Here is a 25,824-nt window from a genome sequence, read left to right on the forward strand (position 1 = left end):
ATTCAGGGAAAGTAATTAATAGCCGAATTGGACGCCAGGAAAATGGCAGGAAAGCACCGTGATTGCTTTAAAAAGACTGTCTTTTGTTGAAGTAAAATGGCGTGGATCAAGCAGATCCATGAAAAGGCAAGCGGATCCATGAAAAGGCAAGTAGCCTCGTTTATTCTCTAGCTGTGTGTGTGCCGGGCGTAATCCGAAACAATTCCGTGTTCTTTAGCTGTGGACATGGAAAGTGACTCCTTTGTCACCAATATTGCAAAGGACTCAGGGGCTGCTGTTAGCCAGCTGTCCGCTCCTCGGTCTGTCCGCTCTTAAGGTCCGCTTTGTTTCTGAATCTAAACACCCGGGATATGCCAATAAAAGAGAAACTGGACCGAGAGAAAATCTGCCCGGAAAGTGAGATCTGTAAAATATTCTTGGAAACCCCATTGTCTCCACTCCAAGCATAAGTAGTGGAGGTTTCTTACATAAACGATCATTCCCCTCTGTTCCGTTCCCCGAAAATTAAATGGTTGTAGAGATGCCGGAAACCACATCCGTTGGGTCTGGCTTTCCTCTGGACAATGCCCAGGATTTAACTGTGAGAGGCAATAGCCTTCAGATCTACACGCTGAGCTCCGATGAGCTTTTCTCCTTAGCTCTCAGGGTTAACGAGGGTGGCTTTAAATGCTCAGAGCTGGTACTGCAGAAGCACTTAGACCGGGACGAGAAGCAGGAGATTAATTTCACTGCAACCAATGGGGATTCTCCACCCAGGTCTGGCACAGGCCAGGTCTGCGTTATAGTCCTGGATGGCAATGATAACATCCTTGTCTTTACTCGCGCGATTTACTAAACCCGTCTTCCGAAAAACAGCCCCATTGACCAGTAAATCAGAAAGATGTCGTCAGCTATTTCAGCTACACTGTCACCGGAGCAAAACGAATCTGCGGAAGGATGGATTTTGAGAAAGCTAAAAGTTATCTGATGGAGCGTAGCGCCTCAGACGACGAGGGTCTGTCTGCTTACTGCAAAGTCCTCGTGGAGGTTCTGAATGTGAATGAGAACCCGCCGGAGATAGCATTCATATCCTTCACCAGCCCTATCCCCGAGGAGTCCCCCCAAGAACAGTGGTGGCCCTGTCAGTGTCAGAGACGCAGATTCCATGGACAACTTAAAGGAAAGCATCGGCCCAGCTGTACTGATTGGCAATGTAAATGCTGTTGATTTAGGTTCAAAGCAGAAGGCCAAAATGAAATATTCCTTAGTGCAGAGTCAGATAAGTGAGCTGCCTTATATCTCCATACATTTTGAAAATAGCAATATGTATGTTCTCAGAACCCTGGATAAGAGGTAAAAAGGTAAGAGATTGTCAGGTTGCAGGGAGAGTGGCGGGTGGCAGCTCTGAAGTCCATGAGGCGCTGTAGTCGTCATCTGAGTTGTTAAAATTGATAAAAATGACAAATCCCTGTTCATTTTATACCGTCTGCAGAACAGCACCTCCACCCTGGTTCTGAGAGCAACGGAGGCGAGTTACGTTGTGGCTAAGGTGGCGGCATTGATTCTGGTCAGAATTTTTGGTTTTCCTACGGACTGCTGAAGGTCACAGACCCAGATCACTGTCGGACTCCAAAATGGAGAAGTAAAGACCAATTACGGAGAGAGATCACGTTAAGCCAAAATTATTTGTTGTCTAAACAATGGACACCTGCCCTAATCCAGTGCTGCTACGCTAAATATACTGCTAGTGGATGGGTTTTCAAATGTGCATATACATGTGTAAGTACGTAAGAGGAGCAGCATGGCATATTAAATATAAATATATACTTAGATTGAAATTGGCTTCGCCAGAACTACATATCTGATGGTTGATCAACAGTGAGTTCTCGTTTATCAGGCCTCAGTTTCCTAGTTTTCCTATTAAGGACCCAAATAAAGAAGAGCATTATAGGACTTGGGTGGGTACCCAAGATATCTCTAACCTCGCGGAAGAAACAGAAGCAACGGGACACATGAGAGAATTGCAGCGAGGTGGTTTTATGGTATTTACTTGTGGAGAATAAACGTTCTGGGATGTTAGAGAAGAAAGGATGTGGAAATATCAGAATCCATTTTATTTCTCTATTAATTTATATTTCTCTCTCGTATAATGGGAAATAACCTGGGTTAAGACTTTTCTTACTATGAAATATTATAATCACAAATTGTACTTAAAAGAGAAATCTTTGCCATGCAGAGAGTAACTACACGCAATAAGTTTACACTGTAAAACCATGCATGTCTTATTTTAGCTGAGCCACGAGGTGGCGATATTGCCAAAGACGGTGCTGAAAATGCAGCTTTTACAGACTCCATCAGCCTCAGTGGAAGCTGCATTAAGACATCTGAATCCAGACGACAGCGGCTCTGCGCCCGGAACGAGTGACAAAGGATTACAGGGAAGGGGAGGCTGAATAATTACAAATAAAGTCAATATCGGAGGACAAATCGTTTTCCCACTAGAACAACATATGAATGGCTGCAGCAGCTTTGCAGAGAGGCCTGTGTTTCAGATCTGACCCGGGAATGGCTGGCGGAATGGAGAATCGCTTCAGGAAAAGGCAAGTTCTGTCTTTCTTTTTATGTCTGTGTGTGTCCCTGGGGGCGTGTGAGACGATCCGCTATTCTGTGCCTGAAGAGAAGAAAAGCGGGTCTCTACTTGCTAATATTGCAAAGGATTTGAAATTGGATGTAGGGAAATTGTCTAGTCGCAGTGCTCAGCTAGTTTCTAAAAACACCAAAGAGTATTTTGAGCTGAACACAGGATCCGGGGATGTGATGATAAAGGAGAAAATAGACCGTGAAGAACTGTGCGGACAGAGCGACCCGTGTTTGCTCCAATTCGAAATTGTGTTGGAAAATCCACTGCAGCTGTACCGAATAGAGGTGCAGATCGAAGATGTGAATGACAATTCCCCTAAATTCTCTAAAAATGAATTCGTTTTTAAAATGCCGGAACAGATCCCCATAAACACCCGCTTCCCCTTGGAAGGAGCCCAAGATTCAGACATAGGAACAAATGGCATCCAGAGCTACGCAATAAACCCCAATAAGTATTTTCGTCTGGATGTACAAACCCTGGACACAGACGGCAGTAAATACGCGGAACTGATATTAGAGAAACAATTAGATCGTGAGGCGCAGGCGCAGTTGATGCTGATTCTCACAGCTGCCGATGGGGGCCTGCCACAGAGAACCGGCACAGCGCTAATACGCGTTAATGTGCTGGACAACAACGATAACTTCCCACAGTTTAGTCAGTCGGTGTACAAGGTGCAGTTAATGGAAAATAGTCCCAGAGGTACTTTGGTCACTAAGGTGGAAGCCAGTGATTTGGATCAAGGTTCAAATGCAGAAATCACCTATTCATTCAGGCAGGTGCCTGACAGATTCCTCAAGTTATTCAAATTAAATCAATCATCTGGAGAAATCGCTGTTATGGGGTTAATTGACTATGAAGAAAGAAGCAGTTATGAGATGAACATCCAAGCCACAGATGGCGGCGGTTTTTCTTCACACTGCAAAGTCCTAGTGCAGATCGAGGACGTGAATGACAACGCCCCGGAAGTGACGCTGACATCCCTCACCAGTACCATACCCGAGGACTCCTCCCCTGACACAGTGGTGGCCCTGTTCAGTGTGAGAGACCGAGACTCCGGGGACAATGGCAGAACGCTTTGCTCCATTCAGGACAATGTCCCTTTTGCTTTGAAATCGACTGTGAAGAATTATTACGAGCTTGTTACACAAAAGCCCCTGGACCGGGAGAAAGTGCCTGAGTATAACATAACCATCACAGCCACAGACCGGGGGACTCCGAGGCTCACCTCAGTGAAGATCATCCGAGTTCAGCTATCGGATATTAATGACAACCCTCCGGTATTTAATGAAAGTTCATACGTCATGTACCTGAAGGAGAACAACCACCCAGGCCTGCTGATTGGAACTGTGCATGCTGCTGACCTAGACACAGAGCAGAATGCCAAAGTGACGTATTCGGCATTGCCTGGCAACATCGGTGACCTCCCCTTCTCCTTCTCCATCTCCATAAACTCCGAGAACGGGAACGTGTACGCTCTGCAGTCTCTGGATTATGAGCAAACGAGGGATTTCCAGGTTACAGTGAGAGCTGCAGATGGCGGGTCCCCTCCACTGAGCTCTGAAGTCATCGTCCGAGTTGTGATAATTGATGAAAATGACAACGCCCCCTTCATTTTATACCCTCTGCAGAACAGCAGCGCCCCCGCTAATGACCTGGTTCCCAGATCGGCGGAGGCGGGTTATCTGGTGACGAAGGTGGTGGCTGTGGATGGAGATTCCGGTCAGAATTCTTGGCTTTCCTACCAGCTGCTCAAGGCCACAGACCCAAGTCTCTTCACTGTGGGGCTCCAAACCGGGGAAGTAAAAACCAGCAGGCCTATAACGAGCCCAGACTCTGTTAAACAGAAACTTATCGTCCTGGTTAGAGACAACGGAGAGCCGCCCAGATCCAGCACCTCGACGCTTAATGTGCTTCTGGTGGATGGGTTTTCAGACGCCTACATGCAGTTACTGGATGTACCAGAAGAGGAGGAGCAGCAGGACACGTTAACCCTGTATCTAGTCATTTCCTTGTCTTTCATTTCATTCCTTTTTCTGGTTTCTGTGGTAACCATTATCGCCATCCGGCTGTACAAGACAAGGCAGTGCCGAGAGCTGTATGTTCCATCTTCCAGGAACTTTTATAGTGACCGCAACTTCCCCACAAAACCTGCGGAGACGAGCGGCACTGGGACTCTGCCTCAATCTTATCGTTATGAGGTTTGCTTGACAACTGGGTCTGGTACCAGCGAATTTAATTTTCTCAGGCCGCTAGTACCGTCTCTACCCGCTGACCCCAGCGTTGCAGGAGGGTCCATTCTTGACTGTCAGATTAATTCTCAGCTAAAGGAGGAGAAAGAATCGGTGAGAGAGGTGAGTGCTTATTTCACTCCATTTGCATCAATACCTTGCCTGAATATGTTTGTTTCTACTGCTCTGAAAATTACTTAGATTACTTCCATAAATGTCTAGAGATTTTTTTTCGTATGGAGCTTTTTCTGTAGTTTATTGTTCATATTCTACACTTGCATCATGTTCAAGTTAATATAATTCCACTGAAGTAGTATTCTATGCTGTACCCCTCCCCCCATAAAAAAAGATAATTTATCAAAGTCTTATATTGGTCTCTGTGCAGAGTCTCTGATCTCTGCAAAGGAAGGTTGAAGCTTGTCTAAGGCAATTTTTAAAAGTAATTATTTATGGTAGCACCGGAATTATGTGATCTAGATAGTGTTCTGCCCGGGGCTCTCGGGAATCTGAAATGTTACAGAGAATCTGAGTCTGCCCTTGCTTCTTCACTTGTGTTTTCGGACGGTGAATCTATATGAGGTGCGAGTTGCCGGGCTACTGCGTGAATATGAAATGGCGGAGATCAGGGAAACGTTAAAGTAAAATAGCTCTATCTAAAGAAATGTATATTGCGCTTTCTTTGTCCATCAAACCCTTTGCAATGGGAGTAGCCAGCAGTGTCTGCGGTTTCACAGTGGGAGGAAGAGGCAATGTTTACTTAAATCCTATGAAATCACCATCATTTACAGCTTCTGGAGTTTATGAACCCATAGCAATCAATACTGATATGAAAGACCCCTATTACATGCATACCAGTGATATAGTGGCAGCTGATGGCATCAATATATTTGCAGACAGCAAGTCATTGTCCAAGTTATTATTTGATTACAATGACGACGGCCCCTTCATTTTACACCGTCTTCAGAACAGCCGCTCTCCTTAAAGACCTGGTTCGCACAGCAACGGGGGCAACTTACTTTGTCACTAAGGTACATGGAAATTCTGGTCAGAATTCTTGGCTTTCCTAGGAACTGCTTAAAGCCACATACCTAGGTCTCTTGACTGTCGGACTCCAAAATGGAGAAGGAAAGACAGAGAGATCAATTAGGGAGCGAGACCACATTAAGCCAAAATTAGTTACCATTGTTAAAGACAAGGGACACAGACCCCGCTCCACTGCTGCAACGCCAAATATACTCCTACTGGATGTGTCTTCATATGTGCCTATGTGAGTCAGTGACGTAACTACGGAAGAGGAGCAGGATGGCATGTTAAATATATATTTAGTGATGTGTTTCGCTTCAAATTCATTTCCTTTTCTTGTTTCCGCTGTGGTTTGTATTGCCATAAAATACATAAGACAAGAAAACCAATAGAAAGATACATGTCTGCTTCTTCCAGTTGCCACGGGAGACCCATTTTGTTGTATAACTGTGTAGAAGCCAGAACTGGATCCCTTCACCAGAGCTACATATATGATATTTGCTTAGCCACCGGTCGATTACCCATTAGTTCGTTTCTTAAGTCGCAGGTTCCTTGTTTTCCTGATTAGCACCATATTAGGCGAGAGAATCATGAGACTTCGGTGGGTTTCCAGGTAACCTCGTGGACAAAAGAGAAGCGATGACACAGGTGAGCGAATTGCATTGACTTGTTTTACATATTTAGCTATGGAAAATAAAAGTGCTGGGATATGAGAGAGGGAAACGAATTGTGGAAGTATCACAAGTCGGATTATTTTTCTAATATTTTATAACTATTTCTCGTTTAATGGGAAATAACCTCGGTTAACTACGTCCTTACTTTGAAATATTTGAAACACAACGTGTACGTAACAAAGAGAAATCTTTACTATGCAGGTAATAATTGGACACAGTAAATTAACAATTTGAGATGTATTGTTCTAGCCTCTCCCATTTAATGACCGATTCCCAGATCGGCGAAGGCGGGTTACCTTGTGACCAAGGTGGTGGCTGTAGATGAAGATTCTGGTCAGAATTCTTGTCCTTCCCACCAGCTACTGAAGGCCACGGACCCAGGTCTCTTCACTGTCGGACTCCAAAACGGAGAAGGAAAAACCACGATGCCAATTACGGAGCGAGACTTCTTTAAGCAAAAACTAGATATCATTGTTAAAGACAATATACACCTGCTCCAATTTGCTGCTGCGACGCTAAATATACTGCTAGTGGATGGGGTTTCAGATGTGTATCTGCAATTCAGTGACATAACTACGAAAGAGGAACACGATGAGATATTAAAGATATACTTAATAATCTCTTTGGCGTCAGTTTCTTTCTTTTTTTTTTTTTTTTGGTTTCTGCTATGGCCTGTATTGCCATAAAAAAACATAAGACAAGAAAGTCCGGAAAAAGATACATGTCTGCTTCTAGATGACAAGACCCGATCGCTGACCCAGAATTATATATATCATGCTTGCTTAACCACTAGTTAGTTCTAGATTATTAGGCCTCAGTTTCATAGATTTCCTGTTGAGCGCCATACTAAGCACAGGAATCATAGGATTTAGGGATTCCCAAGATATCGCTAAACTAGTGGACCGAAAGAGAAGCGATGGCACAAGTGAGCGAATTGTAGTAACTTCTTTACTTAGCTAACTGTGAAGAATAGAAGTATTGGGATGTGAGAGAAGAAAATGTGTTGTGGAAAGATAATTCAATAACTATTATATAATTTTGCAACTCTCTACCTCCTTCAATCGGTAACAATCTACCTTAACATCTCACCGTTCTTACAGTGAAATATTATCAGCAGAATTTGTACATTAAAGAGAAATCTTTGCTATGCAGATAATAACTGCACATAAGTTTACAATCTAAATATCATGGAATGTCTTATTTTAGCTGAGCCACGAGGTGGCGGTATTGGCAAAGATGGTGCTGAAAACCAGCAACACTCAGTGAAAGCTGCACTCAGACATCTGAATCCAAACGGCAACGGGTCTGCGCCGGGAACGGAAGACAAAGGATTACAGGGAAGGGGCGGCTGAATAATTACAAATAAAGTCAATATCGGAGGACAAATCGTTTCCCCTCTAGCACAACATATGAATGGCTGCAGCAGCTTTGCAGAGAGGCCTCTGTTTCAGATCTGACCCGGGAATGGCTGGCGGAATGGAGAATCGCTCCAGGAAAAGGCAAGTTCTGTCTTTCTTTCTATGTCTGTGTGTGTCCCTGGGGGCGTGTGAGACGATCCGCTATTCTGTGCCCGAAGAGAAGAAAAGCGGGTCACTAGTTACTAATATTGCAAAGGATTTGAAACTGGATGTAGGGAAATTATCTGGTCGCAATGCTCGGCTAGTTTCAAAAAACACCAAAGAGTATTTTGAGCTGAACACAGGATCCGGGGATGTGATAATAAAGGAGAAAATAGACCGTGAAGATCTGTGCGGACAGAGCGACCCGTGTTTGCTGCAATTCGAAATTGTGTTGGAAAATCCACTGCAGCTGTACCGAATAGAGGTGCAGATCGAAGATGTGAATGACAATTCTCCTAAATTCTCTAAAAATGAATTCCCTTTGGAGCTGCCTGAACAGCTCCCCGTAAATAGCCGCTTCCCCTTGGAAAGGGCCCAAGATTCAGACATAGAAACAAACGGCGTCCAGAGTTACGCAATCAGCTCCAATGAGCACTTCAGTCTGGATGTGCATTCCCGGGGGGACGGCAGTAAATACGCGGAGCTGGTATTAGAGAAACAATTAGATCGGGAGAAGCAGGCGCAGTTGATGCTGATTCTCACAGCTGCCGATGGGGGCCTGCCACAGAGAACCGGCACAGCGCAAATACGCGTTAATGTGCTGGACAACAACGATAACTTCCCGCAGTTTAGTCAGTCGGTGTACAAGGTGCAGTTAATGGAAAATAGTCCGAGGGACACTTTGGTCATTAAGGTTGAAGCCAGTGATTTGGATCAAGGTTCAAATGCAGAAATCACCTATTCATTCAGGCAGGTGCCTGACAGATTCCTCAAGTTATTCAAATTAAATCAATCATCTGGAGAAATCGCTGTTATGGGGTTAATTGACTATGAAGAAAGAAGCAGTTATGAGATGAACATCCAGGCCACAGATGGCGGGGGTCTATATGCGCACTGCAAAGTCCTAGTGCAGATCGAGGACATGAATGACAACGCCCCAGAAGTGAAGCTAACATCCCTCACCGGCACCATACCCGAGGACTCCGCCCCTGAGACAGTGGTGGCCCTGTTCAGTGTGAGAGACCGAGACTCCGGGGACAATGGCAGAACGCTTTGCTCCATTCAGGACAATGTCCCTTTTGCTTTGAAGTCGACTCTGAAGGATTATTACGAGCTTGTTACACAAAAGCCCCTGGACCGAGAGAAAGTGCCTGAGTATAACATAACCATCACAGCCACAGACCGGGGGACTCCGAGGCTCACCTCAGTGAGGATCGTCCGTGTTCAGCTATCGGATATTAATGACAACCCTCCGGTATTTAATGAAAGTTCGTACGTCATGTACCTGAAGGAGAACAACCACCCGGGCCTGTTGATTGGAACTGTCCATGCTGCTGACCTAGACACAGAGCAGAATGCCAAAGTGACGTATTCGGCATTGCCTGGCAACATCGGTGACCTCCCCTTCTCCTCCTCCATCTCCATAAACTCCGAAAACGGGAACGTGTATGCTCTGCAGTCTCTGGATTATGAGCAAACGAGGGATTTCCAGGTTACAGTGAGAGCTGCAGATGGCGGGTCCCCTCCACTGAGCTCTGACGTCATCGTCCGAGTTGTGATAATTGATGAAAATGACAACGCCCCCTTCATTTTATACCCTCTGCAAAACAGCAGCTCCCCAGCTAATGACCTGGTTCCCAGATCGGCGGAGGCGGGTTACCTGGTGACGAAGGTGGTGGCTGTGGATGGAGATTCCGGTCAGAATTCTTGGCTTTCCTACCAGCTGCTCAAGGCCACAGACCCAAGTCTCTTCACTGTGGGGCTCCAAACCGGGGAAGTAAAAACCAGCAGGCCTATAACGAGCCCAGACTCTGTTAAACAGAAACTTATCGTCCTGGTTAGAGACAACGGAGAGCCGCCCAGATCCAGCACCTCGACGCTTAATGTGCTTCTGGTGGATGGGTTTTCGGACGCCTATATGCAGTTACTGGATGTACCAGAAGAGGAGGAGCAGCAGGACACGTTAACCCTGTATCTAGTCATTTCCTTGTCTTTCATTTCATTCCTTTTTCTGGTTTCTGTGGTAACGATTGTCGCCATCCGGCTGTACAAGACAAGGCAGTCCCGAGAGCAATATGTTGCATCCTCCAGGAACTTTTATTGTGACCCCAACTTCCCCACAAAACCTGCGGAGACGAGCGGCACTGGGACTCTGCCTCAATCTTATTGTTATGAGGTTTGCTTGACAACTGGGTCTGGGACCAGCGAATTTAAATTTCTCAGGCCGCTGGTACCGTCTTTACCCGTTGACCACATCGCTGCAGGAGGCGCCCTACTTGACTCTCAGATTAACTCTCAGCTAAAAGGGGAGAAAGAATCGGTCAGACAGGTGAGTGCTTATTTTACTCCATTTGAATTGATACCTTTTTTGAATATGTGTGTTTCTACATCTCTGAAAATTACTTAGAAGGCCATCACAGAACCATTAATGTCGAATCCTGCTCTCTCTGGTAGTAGGAACAGAGCGGCACTCGGGGGAGAGCCGGCTGTTGCTGCCGGGGAAAGAGGGTGAGAAACTGCTGTGCTGTGCAGGGCAGGTGGCTGATGTGGGTGGGGGTTCTCTCTCTCTCCTCTTTCTTCACGGGGTTTGCTCAGGCTGCTGTCTGAACTTTAAGAGACAATATGCCCACACACACTCCCTGTCACACACTCTCCTCCTGCTCCCGCCTCCCATGTACACTTCAGTTGAAAAGAGCTGGCAATCTAATAAAGGATGCCTATAGAAGGATGGGGTTAAAACCTGCATCCTGTAACGCTGTACCTGCTCCATGGGGCAATGCAAACCCTTCACAAAGCACCCTGAGGCCAATTGCACAGTGGGATAGTTGCTACCCACAGTGCACAGCTCCCTGTGTCCATGCAAGAGCTGCTACTGTAGATGTGCTCTGCTAACACAAGGAACATAGTGTGGACATGCAACAACTGTTTAATTAAAGTGGCATAACTTTTTGCACAAAACTCTGTCCTGTAGACAAGATCTAAGATTACTTCCATAAATGTCTAGAGATAGTTTTCAAGGGATCTTTTTCTGTAGTTTATTCATCTTTTCCACTTGTATGATGTTCAAGCTAAGATATTTGTATTTAAGTACTTTCCTTTATGTACTCCTATGCTGTTTTCCTCTCTAAAAACATGTATCTAACTGTGATACTGGTCTCTGTGCAGAGTCTATGATGTTTGCAAAGCAAGGCTGAAGCTTCTCAACGGAAATTTAAAAAGTAATTGTTTATGTATTTGTCAAGAACTCAATAGCAGCGGAACTATGTGACCTAGATAGAGCCCCCTGCAGAACACTATGGAATCTGAAATGTTACAAAGAATGTGCGTCTGCCCTTGCTTCTTCAGTGGTGTTTTCAGACGGTGAATCTCAGAGGTGTGAGTTGCCAGGCTCCTGCGCGAATGTGAAATGACGGAGATCAGGGAAACGTTAAAGTAAAATAGAACTATTTAAGGAAATGTAAACTGCGCTTTATTTTTCCATCACACCCTTTGCAACAAGAGTAGCCAGGAGTGGCTGCAGTTTCACGGTGGAACGTACTTGTAGACGGAAGAAGCAATGTTTACTTAAATCCTATGAAATCGCCATCATTTACATCTTCTGGAGTTTATGAACCCATCAACAGTGATGTGAAAGACCCCTATTACCTGCATAACGGTGATATAGTGGCAGCTGATGGCATCAATAGGATTTTTGCTGGCAGCAAGTCATTATCCAGGTTGTTAGTATTTAATTAAAATGTGAACGGCCCCTTTATTTTATGCCGTCTTCAGAACAGCACTTCTCCATTTAATCACCTGGTTCGCAGTGCAACGAAAGCTGGTTACCTTGTGACCAAGGTGGTGACTGTGAATGGAGATTCTGGTCAGAATTCTTGTCTTTCCTACCAATTGCTAAAGGCCACTGATATAGGTCTCTTCACTATCGGACTGAAAACGCTGAAGAAAAATCACAATACCAATTATGGAGCGAGACTCCTTTAAGCAAAAACTAGATGTCATTCTTAAAGACAATGGACCCTTGCCCCAATCCACTTCTGCGATGCTAAATTTACTGCTGTTGGATGGGTTTTCAGATGCGCATATGCAATTCAGTGACATAACTACGGAAGAGGAATATGATGGGATATTGAGTATATACTTAAGTTATCTCTTTGGCTTCAATTTCGTTGTTCTACTTTCAGAGTAACAGCCGTGTTAGTCTGTATGCATCCGAAGAAGTGGGCTGTAGTCCACGAAAGCTTATGCTCTAATAAATTTGTTAGTCTCTAAGGTGCCACAAGTACTCCTGTTCTTCTTTTTGTTGTTCTACTTGTTTCTGTTGTGGCCTGTAATGCCATAAAATATATAAGACAAGAGAATCAGGAGAAATACACTGATCTGCTTCTTCCAATTGCAATGGGAGACACTTTTTTTTCGAATGATTGTGTAGAAGCCATCCCTTCCCCACACTTACCTATATGATGTTTGCTTAACAAGTAGGTCCATCACTAGTTAGTTAGTTCTAGTTTATTAGGCTGTAGTTTCCTAGTTTTCCTCTTGGCCACCCTAATAAGCCAAGGATTTAGAGATTTCCAGATATCGCTAACCTCGTGACGAAAGAGAAGCGATGGGAAAGGAGATCCACTTGTAGTAACTTCTTTACTTACAACCTATCCTTGTAACAAACCCCGATGCCAACTCTGTCCACATATCTATTCAAGTGACATCATCATAGGACCTAATCACATCAGCCATACCATCAGGGGCTCATTCACCTGCACATCTACCAATGTGATATATGCCATCATGTGCCAGCAATGCCCCTCTGCCATGTACATTGGCCAAACCGGACAGTCTCTACGCAAAAGAATTAATGGACACAAATCTGACATCAGGAATCAAAATACTCAAAAACCAGTGGGAGAACACTTTAACCTGTCTGGTCATTCAGTGACAGACCTGCAGGTGGCTATATTACAACAGAAAAACTTCAAAAACAGACTCCAAAGAGAGACTGCAGAGCTAGAATTGATATGCAAACTAGACACAATCAGCTCCGGTTTGAATAAGGACTGGGAATGGCTGAGCCATTACAAACATTGACTCTATCTCCCCTTGTAAGTACTCTCACACCTATTATCAAACTGTCTGTACTGGCCTAGCTTGATTATCACTTCAAAAGTTTTTTTTTTCTCTTAATTAATTGGCCTCTCAGAGTTGGTAAGACAACTCCCACCTGTTTATGCTCTCTGTATGTGTGTATATATATCTCCTCAATATATGTTCCATTCTATATGCATCCGAAGAAGTGGGCTGTAGTCCACGAAAGCTTATGCTCTAATAAATTTGTTAGTCTCTAAGGTGCCACAAGTACTCCTGTTCTTCTTTACTTAGCTAGCTGTGAAAAATAAAAGTATTGGGGTGTGAGAGAAGAAACTGTGGTGTGAAAGGATCACAATTCAATTGGCTATTAGAGAGTTGCGAAATTATATATCTCCTCCAATCGGTAATAATCTACCTTAATATTGCACACTGTTTACTGTGAAATGTTATAACCACATTTTGTACTTAATAGAGAAAACTTTGCTGTGCAGTTAATAGCTGCACATAGTAAGTTTAAAATGTAAACATCATAGCATGTCCTATTTTAGCTGAGCCACAAGGTGGCGATATTAGCAAAGACCGTGCTGAAAATGCAGCCTTTCGGACTCCGTCAGCACTCAGTGGATGCGAGTACTCGGACATCTGGATCCTGACGGCAACGGCTCTGTGCCCTTGACAAAGGATTACAGGGAAGGGGCGTCTGAATAATTACAAAAAAAGTCAATATTGGAGGACAAATCGTTTCCCCTCTAGCACAACATATGAATGGCTGCAGCAGCTTTGCAGAGAGGCTCGTGTTTCAGATCTGACCCGGGAATGGCTGGCGGAATGGAGAATCGCTTCAGGAAAAGGCAAGTTCTGCCTTTCTTTCTATGTCTGTGTGTGTCACTGGGGGCCTGTGAGACGATCCGCTATTCTGTGCCTGAAGAGAAGAAAAGCGGGTCCCTACTTGCTAATATTGCAAAGGATTTGAAATTGGATATAGGGAAATTGTCTGGTCGCAGTGCCCGGCTGATTTCTAAAAGCACCAAGCAATATTTTGAGCTGAACACAGGCTCCGGGGATGTGATAATAAAGGAGAAAATAGACCGTGAGGATCTGTGCGGACAAAGAGATCCGTGTTTGCTGCAATTCGAAATTGTGTTGGAAAATCCACTACTGCTGTACAGAATGGAGGTGCAGATAGATGATGTGAATGACAATAACCCTAAATTCTCTAAAAATGAATTTCTTTTAAAAATGCCGGAACAGATCCCCATAAACACCCGCTTCCCCTTGGAAAGGGCCCAAGATTCAGACATAGGAACAAACGGCGTCCAGAGTTATGCAATCAGCTCCAATGAGCACTTCAGTCTGGATGTGCATTCCCGGGGGGACGGCAGTAAATACGCGGAGCTGGTATTAGAGAAACAATTAGATCGGGAGAAGCAGGCGCAGTTGATGCTGATTCTCACAGCTGCCGATGGGGGTCTGCCACAGAGAACCGGCACAGCGCAAATACGCGTTAACGTGCTGGACAACAACGATAACTTCCCGCAGTTTAGTCAGTCGGTGTACAAGGTGCAGTTAATGGAAAATAGTCCGAGGGACACTTTGGTCATTAAGGTTGAAGCCAGTGATTTGGATCAAGGTTCAAATGCAGAAATCACCTATTCATTCGGGCAGGTGCCTGACAAAGTCCTCGAGTTATTTCAGCTAAATCAGTTCACTGGCGAAATCACTGTTTTGGGAATAATTGATTTTGAAGACGCAGCAATGTATGAAATAGAAATTCAGACCACCGATGGCGGCGGTTTATCTGCGCACTGCAAAGTCCTGGTGCAGATCGAGGACATGAATGATAACACCCCGGAAGTGACGGTGACATCCCTCACCGGCACCATACCCGAGGACTCCTCCGCTGAGACAGTGGTGGCCCTGTTCAGTGTGAGAGACCGAGACTCCGGGGACAATGGCAGAACGCTTTGCTCCATTCAGGCCAATGTCCCTTTTGCTTTGAAATCGACTCTGAAGGATTATTACGAGCTTGTTACACAAAAGCCCCTGGACCGAGAGAAAGTGCCTGAGTATAACATAACCATCACAGCCACAGACCGGGGGACTCCGAGGCTCACCTCAGTGAGGATCATCCGAGTTCAGCTATCGGATATTAATGACAACCCTCCGGTATTTAATGAAAGTTCGTACGTCATGTACCTGAAGGAGAACAACCACCCGGGCCTGTTGATTGGAACTGTCCATGCTGCTGACCTAGACACACAGCAGAATGCCAAAGTGACGTATTCGGCATTGCCTGGCAACATCGGTGACCTCCCCTTCTCCTCCTCCATCTCCATAAACTCCGAGAACGGGAACGTGTATGCTCTGCAGTCTCTGGATCATGAGCAAACGAGGGATTTCCAGGTTACAGTGAGAGCTGCAGATGGCGGGTCCCCTCCACTGAGCTCTGAAGTCATTGTCCGAGTTGTGATAATTGATGAAAATGACAACGCCCCTTTCATTTTATACCCTCTGCAGAACAGCAGCTCCCCAGCTAATGACCTGGTTCCCAGGTCGGCGGAGGCGGGTTACCTGGTGACGAAGGTGGTGGCTGTGGATGGAGATTCCGGTCAGAATTCTTGGCTTTCCTACCAGCTGCTCAAGGCCACAGACCCTAGTCTCTTCACTGTGGGGCTCCAAACCGGGGAAGTAAAAACCAGCAGGCCTATAACGAGCCCAGACTCTGTTAAACAGAAACTTATCGTCCTGGTTAGAGACAACGGAGAGCCGCCCAGATCCAGCACCTCGACGCTTAATGTGCTTCTGGTGGATGGGTTTTCAGACGCCTATATGCAGTTACTGGATGTACCAGAAGAGGAGGAGCAGCAGGACACGTTAACCCTGTATCTAGTCATTTCCTTGTCTTTCATTTCATTCCTTTTTCTGGTTTCTGTAGTAACGATTGTCGCCATCCGGCTGTACAAGACAAGGCAGTCCCGAGAGCAATATGTTGCATCCTCCAGGAACTTTTATTGTGACCCCAACTTCCCCACAAATCCTGCGGAGACGAGCGGCACTGGGACTCTGCCTCAATCTTATCGTTATGAGGTTTGCTTGACAACTGGGTCTGGGACCAGCGAATTTAAATTTCTCAGGCCGCTGGTACCGTCCCTACTCGCTGACCCCAGTGATGCAGGAGGGTCCATTTTTGAATCTCAGATTAACTCTCAGCTAAAGGAGGAGAAAGAATCGGTGAGAGAGGTGAGTGCTTATTTCACTCCATTTGCATCAATTCTTTGCTTGAATATATTTTTTTCTACTGCTATGAAAATTACTTATATTATTTCCATAAATGTCTAGAGATGTTTTTTCTTAGGGAGCTTTTTCTGTAGTTGATTCATTTATTTACACTTGTATGATGTTCAGGTTAATATATTTGTACTTAATTCCTTTTTATATGTTATATTCTTTTCCTCTGTAAAAGGCCATTCATGAAAATGTGATATTTGTCTCTGTGCAGACTCTCTGAGCTCTGCAAAGAAAGATTGAAGGTTAACAAAGGAAAATTACAAAAAAGTAATTGTCTATGTATTTATCAAGAACTCAATAATAGCAGAATTATGTGACCTAGGTAGTGGGTTCTGTGAGGGGCTCTATGGAATCTCAAATTTTACAAAGAATCTGAGCTTGACCTTGCTTCTTCAGTAGTATTTTCGGAGGTAATCTATATGAGGTGCGAGTTGTAGGGTTACTGCATGAAGGAGAAATGACAGAGATCAGGGAAACGTTAAAGTAAAATAGAAGTATCTAAGGGAGGGATTTCCCAACCCCTCCCCTGAATTTCCCCATCATGCCCCTCCACAGTGGTCATTATTTACATGTGGTGTTGCCAATTTAGTCCTTGGTTGGAAATTTGAATTGAAACATTAATACACACTTTAAAAGCAGATAAAGCAGATGATAAAATACTTGTACATGAAAAAGCATAAAAGGTTTGAAAAGTATGAATAAAGACCAACTTCCTCACACAGATATTGTTTTTTATGACAGTTTTGGTACCTTTGTTTCAGTTATGTTGACCAACCTAATAATTTGAAATTATGATTTGTAAGCAAGGTCTGAATGAGGTCTCCTCTGACAGCTAGTGATGAGCCAGGCTGTGGAGGGGGGAAGGCAGCAGGGCCAGACCATATTTACATGAACACACCTAATCTGCCTCGGTATCCAGGAGACAAGCTGTGTTGCCAAAGTGATCAGATTTGGCTGGTGTTGGGTTAGACATCACTTTTAATGAATGTGGGGGTAATGAAATGTTACCTTTATTGAATGAGTAAAGGGCAGCACAAGTGTACTTGACCTGTCCTGAGGAGGGTGACCTAAGTGCTTAATTTGTGCCAGGGCTGAGCCCTGGCACATGTAGTCTTGGCAGTTCATAGCTCTGGGACCTATGGACTTGCCACATCAGTTATGGAAGTAAAAAACTTGCTTGAGCCCTGACACATCTTTCATTACAAATTAAGCACTGGTCATACCCTCAACTGAACTGCACTCGCTAAGAGAGAGTGTGGATGCAAGATCTCGATGGAGAGAGAAAGGGATGGGGTCAGGCATTTTGCCTGATGGTGTGGGATCTGCCTAAGAGTCATAGCACTATTTGACCCGCCCCTTCCCCTGTTTAAAGATAGAGCTTTTTAGGCTACATGGAGAGTCTTTGGTGTGTGTGTGTGTGTGTGTGTGTGTGTGTGTTTTAAGTGACCACTAGAGCTGAAATCACTGATAATCTGGTCTAAGTGCTCAAACCTCCTGTGGGAGAGCGTTTCCGTGGAAGAGATAGCTCAGCCTGTACTAGCAGTGAGGTTCCCTTACTGAGAGATGAAATCACTGAGAGCTGGGTGGAATCTCAGGAGACTGATTTGCAGAGGTCACAGTGCCAGGTGGCAGCAGAAGGTGACAGCACAGGGCCATCAGCGATAGAGCAGTGGACTGAATGGTGGCACGATGCACAACAGTTGCCATACTGAGTGACCTGAGTGAGTGGTGAGTGGCTGAAGGAATGAGTAGGGTGACCAGATGTCCCGAGTTTATAGGGACAGCCTGATATTTGGGGCTTTGTCTTATATAGGCTCCTATTAGCCCCCACCCCCTGTCCTGATTTTTCATACTTGCTGTCTGGCAACCCTAGGAATGAGCAAGGTGCCTTCTCTCCCCTACCACCCAGAGTGGGAGGTGAACTCATGCAAAAGCACCTCTGAATTCTGGGTCTCCACTGACCAAGGACAACAACTATGAGTGGGGTTCAGTGGAGGGAGAAAGGAGGGGCACATTAAAGGAACATTTGTTTGTTTTAGTAACTTTGCTCCAGAATGCTAGGCTTGTGACTGGGAAACTTACACATTTCATACTAGGCCAAGATTTTTAAAATGTATTATTTTCCAAAGTTGTTATCTTACATTGTTGTTATTTCGAGAGGTCCTTATCTTGGGGAGTTTCTGTACTAAACATTTTTATAATTATACATTATTTTTTACATAAGAACATACTGTGTTGGACCAATGGTCCATCTAGCCCAGTATCCTGTCTTCCAACTGTGGTCAATGCCAGGTGCTTCAGAGCGAATGAACAAAACAGGAAATCATCGAGTGATTCGTCCCCTGTCGTCCACTCCCAGCTTCTGGCAAACAGAGGCTAGGGACACTTAGAACATTGCATCCCTGCCCATCCTGGCTAATAGCTATTGGTGGACCTATCCTCCATGAACTTATCTAGTTTTTTTTTTTTAACCCTGTTCTAATTTTGGCCTTCACAACATCCCCTGGTAAAAGTTCCACAGGTTGACACCGCATTGTGTGAAGTACTTCCTTTTGTTTTAAACCTGCTGCCTATTCATTTCATTGCATGACCCCTAGTTCTTGTATTATGTGAAAGAGTAAATAACATTTCCTTATTCGCTTTCTCCACACCAGTCAAGATTGTATAGACCTCTATCATATCCCCTCTTAGTCATCTCTTTTCCAACATTAAAAATCCCAGTCTTTTTAATCTCTCCTCATATAGAATCTGTTCCTTACCCCTAATCATTTTGGTTGCCCTTCTCTGTACCTTTTCCAATTCCTATATCTCTTTTTTGAGATGGGGGCAGTTTTCAAGATGTGGATGTACCATGGATTTATGTAGTAAAATTGTAGCAGCTTGGTTTGCGAGACCAATCAGTAAAGCCAATGCTGACAAAACTATGTGAAAAGGCTGCAAAACACCAAGCCTCTTGTCAAGGTTCCTTCCCCACTCTGAACTTTAGGGTACAAATGTGGGGACCCCATGAAAACTTCTAAGCTTAACTACCAGCTTAGATCTGGTTTTGCTGCCACCACTCCCAAGTGCTAACTCCCTTCTCTGGGTAGCCTTGAGAAACTTCTTCACCAATTGCCCGGTGAACACCAATCCAAACCCTTGGATCTTAAAACAAGGAGAAATTAACTATTCCTCCTCTTTCCCCCCCCCACCAATTCCTGGTGAGTCCAGATCCAACCCCCTTGGATCTTAAAACGAGTAAAAATCAATCAGGTTCTTTAAAAGAAGGTTTTTTATTAAAGAAAGAAAGGTAAAAATCATCTCTGTAAAATCAGGATGGAAAATAACTTTACAGGGTAATCAGATTCAAAGAGCCCAGAGGAACGCCCTCTAGCCTTAGGTTCAAAGTTACAGCAAACAGAGGTAAACCCTGTAGCAAAAGGTACATTTACAAGTTGAGAAAACAAAGATAAACCTAACACGCCTTGCCTGGCTGTTACTTACAAGTTTGAAATATGAGAGACTTGTTCAGAAGATTTGGAGAGCATGGATTGATGTCTGGTCCCTCTTAGTCCCAAGAGCGAACAACCCCTAAAACAAAGAGCACAAACAAAAGCCTTCCCCCCCACCAAGATTTGAAAGTATCTTGTCGCCTTATTGGTCCTTTGGGTCAGGTTTCAGCCAGGTTACCTGAGCTTCTTAACCCTTTATGGGTAAAAGGATTTTGGAGTCTCTGGCCAGGAGGGATTTTATAGTATTGTACACAGGAGGGCTGTTACCTTTCCCTTTATAGTTATGACACCTCTGGACTGCATCGACATGCAGAAAGTCTTATAAGCCAGTCACTGTCAAAGCCAATTTTAGAAGTACTTAATGAGGCTGTTAAGTATGCTGGAGACACAACACAGTTTATATGAACAAACAGAGCTGTCACATCATGCTTTCTATTTAAACAAGAGATACCACACGCTACAAACTGGAGGCCAATGTTAAGTGCATTGTCATTTATTAATCCTGAAGCGGACACTGGATCCAAACAAGACCGGCAAATGCTCACTATCTTTCGCAAGGAACTCAACTGACTAGAAGCATGTGGTGCAACAGCAAAAGACTCAGTCATTGAAAAAGTGAAGAACTCTCACCACATTCAAAAACAGAAAATTAACAGAGCTGCGCAAGATTACAAGAAACCAGGAAGGATGTAGATATGTAGGGCTTCACAGTTGGCTTGAGGAGCCAACTTTAATTTGTATGGTTTTAAAACATGAGTAAAATCTAATAAAATGGTCATGGAACATTTTTCAGTTTTTACTGTGGGTCCATACAGCACACCTTTGCCCTCCTGGTAGGCCTTAACCCCCCTGTAAATTTGATTTCCCCCTCCCGCCCTTCAGTTCCTGGGGAAAACAGGCGTTTTAAAGGAAAATGATCTAAGGAAAATGTAAACTTCATCTTATTTGTCCATCAAACCCTTTGCAATATGAGCAGCCAGCAGTGGCCGCGGTTTTGATGGAAGAGGCAATGTTTACTGATATTCTATAAAATGAACATCATTTACAGCTTCTGGAGTTTACGAATCAATCAATACCTATATGAAAGACCCCTATTATATGCATACATAAGAACGGCCATACTTTGTCAGACCAGAGGTCCATCTAGCTCAGTATCCTGTCTTCCGACAGTGGCCAATGCCTGTGCTCCAGAGGGAATGAACAGAACAGGTAATCATCCAGTGATCCATCCCCTGTCACTCATTCCCAGCTTCTGGCAAACAGAGGTTGGGGACACCATCCATGCTCATCCTAACTAATAGCCATTGATGGACCTATCCTCCATGAACTTATCTAGTTCTTTTTTTTTTTTTTTACACTGTTCTGGTCTTGGCCTTCACAACATCCTCTGGCAAAGAGTTCCACAGGTTGACTGTGTGTTGTGTGAAGAATTTGAAATACTTTTCCTTGTTTTAAACCTGCTGCCTATTAATTTCATTTGGTGCCTGCATTTATTGTGTTATGAAGGGGGAGGGATAGCTCAGTGCTTTGAGCATTGGCCTACTAAACCCAGGGTTGTGAGTTCAACCCTTGAGGGGACCACTTAAACATGGGGCAAAAATCAGTACTTGATCCTGCTAGTGAAGGCAGGGGACTGGACCCAATGACCTTTTGGGGTCCCTTCCAGTTCTATGAGATAGGTATATCTCCATTTATTGTATTATTATGAGAAGTAGTAAATAACACCTCCTTATTTGGTTTCTCCACACCAGTCATGATATATTATAGACCTCAGGCATATCTCCCCCCTTTATTAGTCTCTTTTCCTAGTTGAAAAGTCCCAGTCTTACTATCTCTCCTCTGATATAGTGATATAGTGCCAGCTGATGGCATCAATGGGATTTTTACAGGCAGCAAGCAATTGTCCAAGTTACTTGATTAAAATGACAATGCCCCTTTCATTTTATGCCTTCTTCAGAACAGCACCTCCCCCATTTAATGACATGGTTCGCAGAGCAAGGAAGGCAAATTCGTGGCTGTAGATTGAGATTCTGGTCAGAATTCTTTTCTCTCCTACCAACTGCTGAAGGCCGCTGATGCAGATTTATTCACTGTCGGACTCCAAAATGCAGAAGAGAAACCACGATCCCATTTACGGAGCGTGACTCCTTTACGCAAAAGCTAAATATTATTAAAGACAATGGACATCTCCCCAATCCGCTGCTGCGATACTAAATATACTGCTAGTGGAGGATTTTCAGATGCACATATGCAATCCAGTGACATAACTACGCAAGAGGAATGTGATGATACATTAAATATATACATAGTTGCGCCTTACGAAGTGGGTATTATGCTCCAATACATCTGTTAGTCTTAAAGGTGCCACAGGACTCTCTGTTGCTTTTTACAGATCCAGACTAACACGGCTACCCCTCTGATACTAAATATATAGGGTACTTCTCTATGGCTTCAAGTTCATTTTTTTTTGTTTCTCTTATGGCCTGTATTGCCATAAAATATATAAGATAAAAAAATCAAGAGAAAGATACGTTGCTTCTTCCAATTGTAATGGGAGACCCATTTTGTCAAATAATTGTGTAGCTGCCAAGACCAGATCCCGTCCCCACAATTACCTATTGATGCGTGCTTAATCACTGGGTCGATCCTAGAAAAGAGAATCATAGATTTAGGGATTCCCAAAATGTTGTAACTTAGTAGACGAAAGAGAAGCGATGGAACGTGTGATAGACTTGCAGTAACTTGTTTACTTAGCTGTGAAGAATAAAAGTAGTGTCATGTGAGAGAAGAAACTGTGGTGAGGAAGGATCACAATTCAATATACTATTATATTATTTTGCAACTCTCCATCTTCTCTAATCGGTAATAATCTGCCTTAATATTTCACAGTTTTCACTGTGAAATGTTATAACCACAATTTACACTTAATAGAGAAAACTTTGCTATGCAACTGCACATAGTAAGTTTAAAATGTAAACATCATGGGATGTCTTATTTTAGCTGAGCCACAAGGTGGTGATATTAGCAAAGACGGTGCTGAAAACGCAGTCTTTCGGACTCCGTCGGCATTCAGTGGAAGGTGTACGCAGACATCTGGATCCAGACGGCAACGGCTCTGCGCCGGGAACGGGTGGCAAAGGATTACAGGGAAAGGGCGACTGAATAATTATAAATAAAATCAATATTGGAGGACAAATCATTTCCCCTCTAGCACAACATATGAATGGCTGCAGCAACTTTGCAGAGAGGCCTGTGTTTCAGATCTGACCTGGGAATGGCTGGCGGAATGGAGAATCGCTTCAGGAAAAGGCAAGTTCTGTCTTTCTTTCTATGTTTGTGTGTGTCCCTGGGGGCGTGTGAGACGATCCGCTATTCTGTGCCTGAAGAGAAGAAAAGCGGGTCCCTACTTGCTAATATTGCAAAGGATTTGAAATTGGATATAGGGAAATTGTCTGGTCGCAGTGCCCGGCTGATTTCTAAAAGCACCAAGCAATATTTTGAGTTGAACACACGCTCCGGGGATGTGATAATAAAGGAGAAAATAGACCGTGAGGATCTGTGCGGACAGAGAGATCCGTGTTTGCTGCAATTCGAAATTGTGTTGGAAAATCCACTACAGCTGTACGGAATGGAGGTGCAGATAGATGATGTGAATGACAATAACCCTAAATTCTCTAAAAATGAATTCGTTTTAAAAATACCTGAACTACTCCCCGTAAATAGCCGCTTCCCCTTGGAAAGGGCCCAAGATTCAGACATAGGAACAAACGGCGTCCAGAGTTATGCAATCAGCTCCAATGAGCACTTCAGTCTGGATGTGCATTCCCGAGGGGACGGCAGTAAATACGCGGAGCTGGTATTAGAGAAACAATTAGATCGGGAGAAGCAGGCGCAGTTGATGCTGATTCTCACAGCTGCCGATGGGGGCCTGCCACAGAGAACCGGCACAGCACAAATACGCGTTAACGTGCTGGACAACAACGATAACTTCCCGCAGTTTAGTCAGTCGGTGTACAAGGTGCAGTTAATGGAAAATAGTCCGAGGGACACTTTGGTCATTAAGGTTGAAGCCAGTGATTTGGATCAAGGTTCAAATGCAGAAATCACCTATTCATTCGGGCAGGTGTCTGACAAAGTCCTCGAGTTATTTCAGCTAAATCAGTTCACTGGCGAAATCACTGTTTTGGGAATAATTGATTTTGAAGACGCAGCAATGTATGAAATAGAAGTTCTGGCGACCGATGGCGGGGGTTTATCTGCGCACTGCAAAGTCTTGGTGCAAATTGAGGACATGAATGATAACACCCCGGAAGTGACGGTGACATCCCTCACCGGCACCATACCCGAGGACTCCTCCCCTGAGACAGTGGTGGCCCTGTTCAGTGTGAGAGACCGAGACTCCGGGGACAATGGCAGAACGCTCTGCTCCATTCAGGACAATGTCCCTTTTGCTTTGAAATCGACTCTGAAGAATTATTACGAGCTTGTTACACAAAAGCCCCTGGACCGGGAGAAAGTGCCTGAGTATAACATAACCATCACAGCCACAGACCGGGGGACTCCGAGGCTCACCTCAGTGAGGATCATCCGAGTTCAGCTATCGGATATTAATGACAACCCTCCGGTATTTATTGAAAGTTCGTACGTCATGTACCTAAAGGAGAACAACCATCCGGGCCTGTTGATTGGAACTGTCCATGCTGCTGACCTAGACACAGAGCAGGATGCCAAAGTGACGTATTCGGCATTGCCTGGCAACATCGGTGACCTCTCCTTCTCCTCCTCCATCTCCATAAACTCCGAGAACGGGAACGTGTACGCTCTGCAGTCTCTGGATTATGAGCAAACGAGGGATTTCCAGGTTACAGTGAGAGCTGCAGATGGCGGGTCCCCTCCACTGAGCTCTGAAGTCATAGTCCGGGTTGTGATAATTGATGAAAATGACAACGCCCCCTTCATTTTATACCCTCTGCAGAACAGCAGCTCCCCAGCTAATGACCTGGTTCCCAGATCCGCCAAGGCGGGTTATCTGGTGACGAAGGTGGTGGCTGTGGATGGAGATTCCGGTCAGAATTCTTGGCTTTCCTACCAGCTGCTCAAGGCCACAGACCCAAGTCTCTTCACTGTGGGGCTCCAAACCGGGGAAGTAAAAACCAGCAGGCCTATAATGAGCCCAGACTCTGTTAAACAGAAACTTATCGTCCTGGTTAGAGACAACGGAGAGCCGCCCAGATCCAGCACCTCGACGCTTAATGTGCTTCTGGTGGATGGGTTTTCAGACGCCTATATGCAGTTACTGGATGTACCAGAAGAGGAGGAGCAGCAGGACACGTTAACCCTGTATCTAGTCATTTCCTTGTCTTTCATTTCATTCCTTTTTCTGGTTTCTGTGGTAGCGATTGTCGCCATCCGGCTGTACAAGACAAGGCAGTGCCGAGAGCAGTATATTTCATCGTCCAGGAACTTTTATTGTGACCCCAACTTCCCCACAAATCCTGCGGAGACGAGTGGCTCTGGGTCTCTGCCTCAATCTTATTGTTATGAGGTTTGCTTGACAACTGGGTCTGGTACCAGCGAATTTAAATTTCTCAGGCCGCTGGTACCGTCTTTACCCGTTGACCACATCGCTGCAGGAGGCGCCCTACTTGAATCGCAGATTAACTCTCAGCTAAAAGGGGAGAAAGAATCGGTGAGAGAGGTGAGTGCTTATTTTACTCCATTTGCATTGATACCTTTTTTGAATATGTGTGTTTCTACATCTCTGAAAATTTCTTAGAAGGCCATCACAGAACCATTAATGTCGAATCCTGCTCTCTCTGGTAGTAGGAACAGAGCGGCACTCGGGGGAGAGCCGGCTGT

The 25,824-nt window shown here is 44.6% G+C and overlaps 1 protein-coding gene across 5 annotated transcripts in view; it reads left to right on the forward strand.

Moving 5' to 3' along the window:
• Window positions 1-2,256: 2,256 nt before the first annotated feature.
• Window positions 2,257-25,824, forward strand: part of LOC128841803 (protocadherin beta-16-like) — a 54,834-nt gene continuing 31,266 nt past the window's right edge. The window contains exons 1-3 of one of the 5 annotated variants that reach the window (XR_008445920.1): window positions 2,257-4,971; window positions 6,413-6,519; window positions 6,795-7,096. Coding sequence is in view for 4 of the 5 variants with exons in the window: in XM_054037236.1 (XP_053893211.1) it covers window positions 2,494-4,971 (2,478 nt within the window). In the remaining variant the exon portion in view is untranslated. Of the gene's footprint in view, window positions 4,972-6,412; window positions 6,520-6,794; window positions 7,097-7,869; window positions 10,434-13,827; window positions 16,427-23,036; window positions 25,664-25,824 lie in introns of those variants that run through there. The other 4 variants (XM_054037236.1, XM_054037238.1, XM_054037239.1 and 1 more) reach the window with 4 other exon arrangements.

This window comes from Malaclemys terrapin, chromosome 8 (genome assembly GCF_027887155.1).
Source record: "Malaclemys terrapin pileata isolate rMalTer1 chromosome 8, rMalTer1.hap1, whole genome shotgun sequence".
Taxonomy (NCBI): Eukaryota; Metazoa; Chordata; order Testudines; family Emydidae; genus Malaclemys; species Malaclemys terrapin.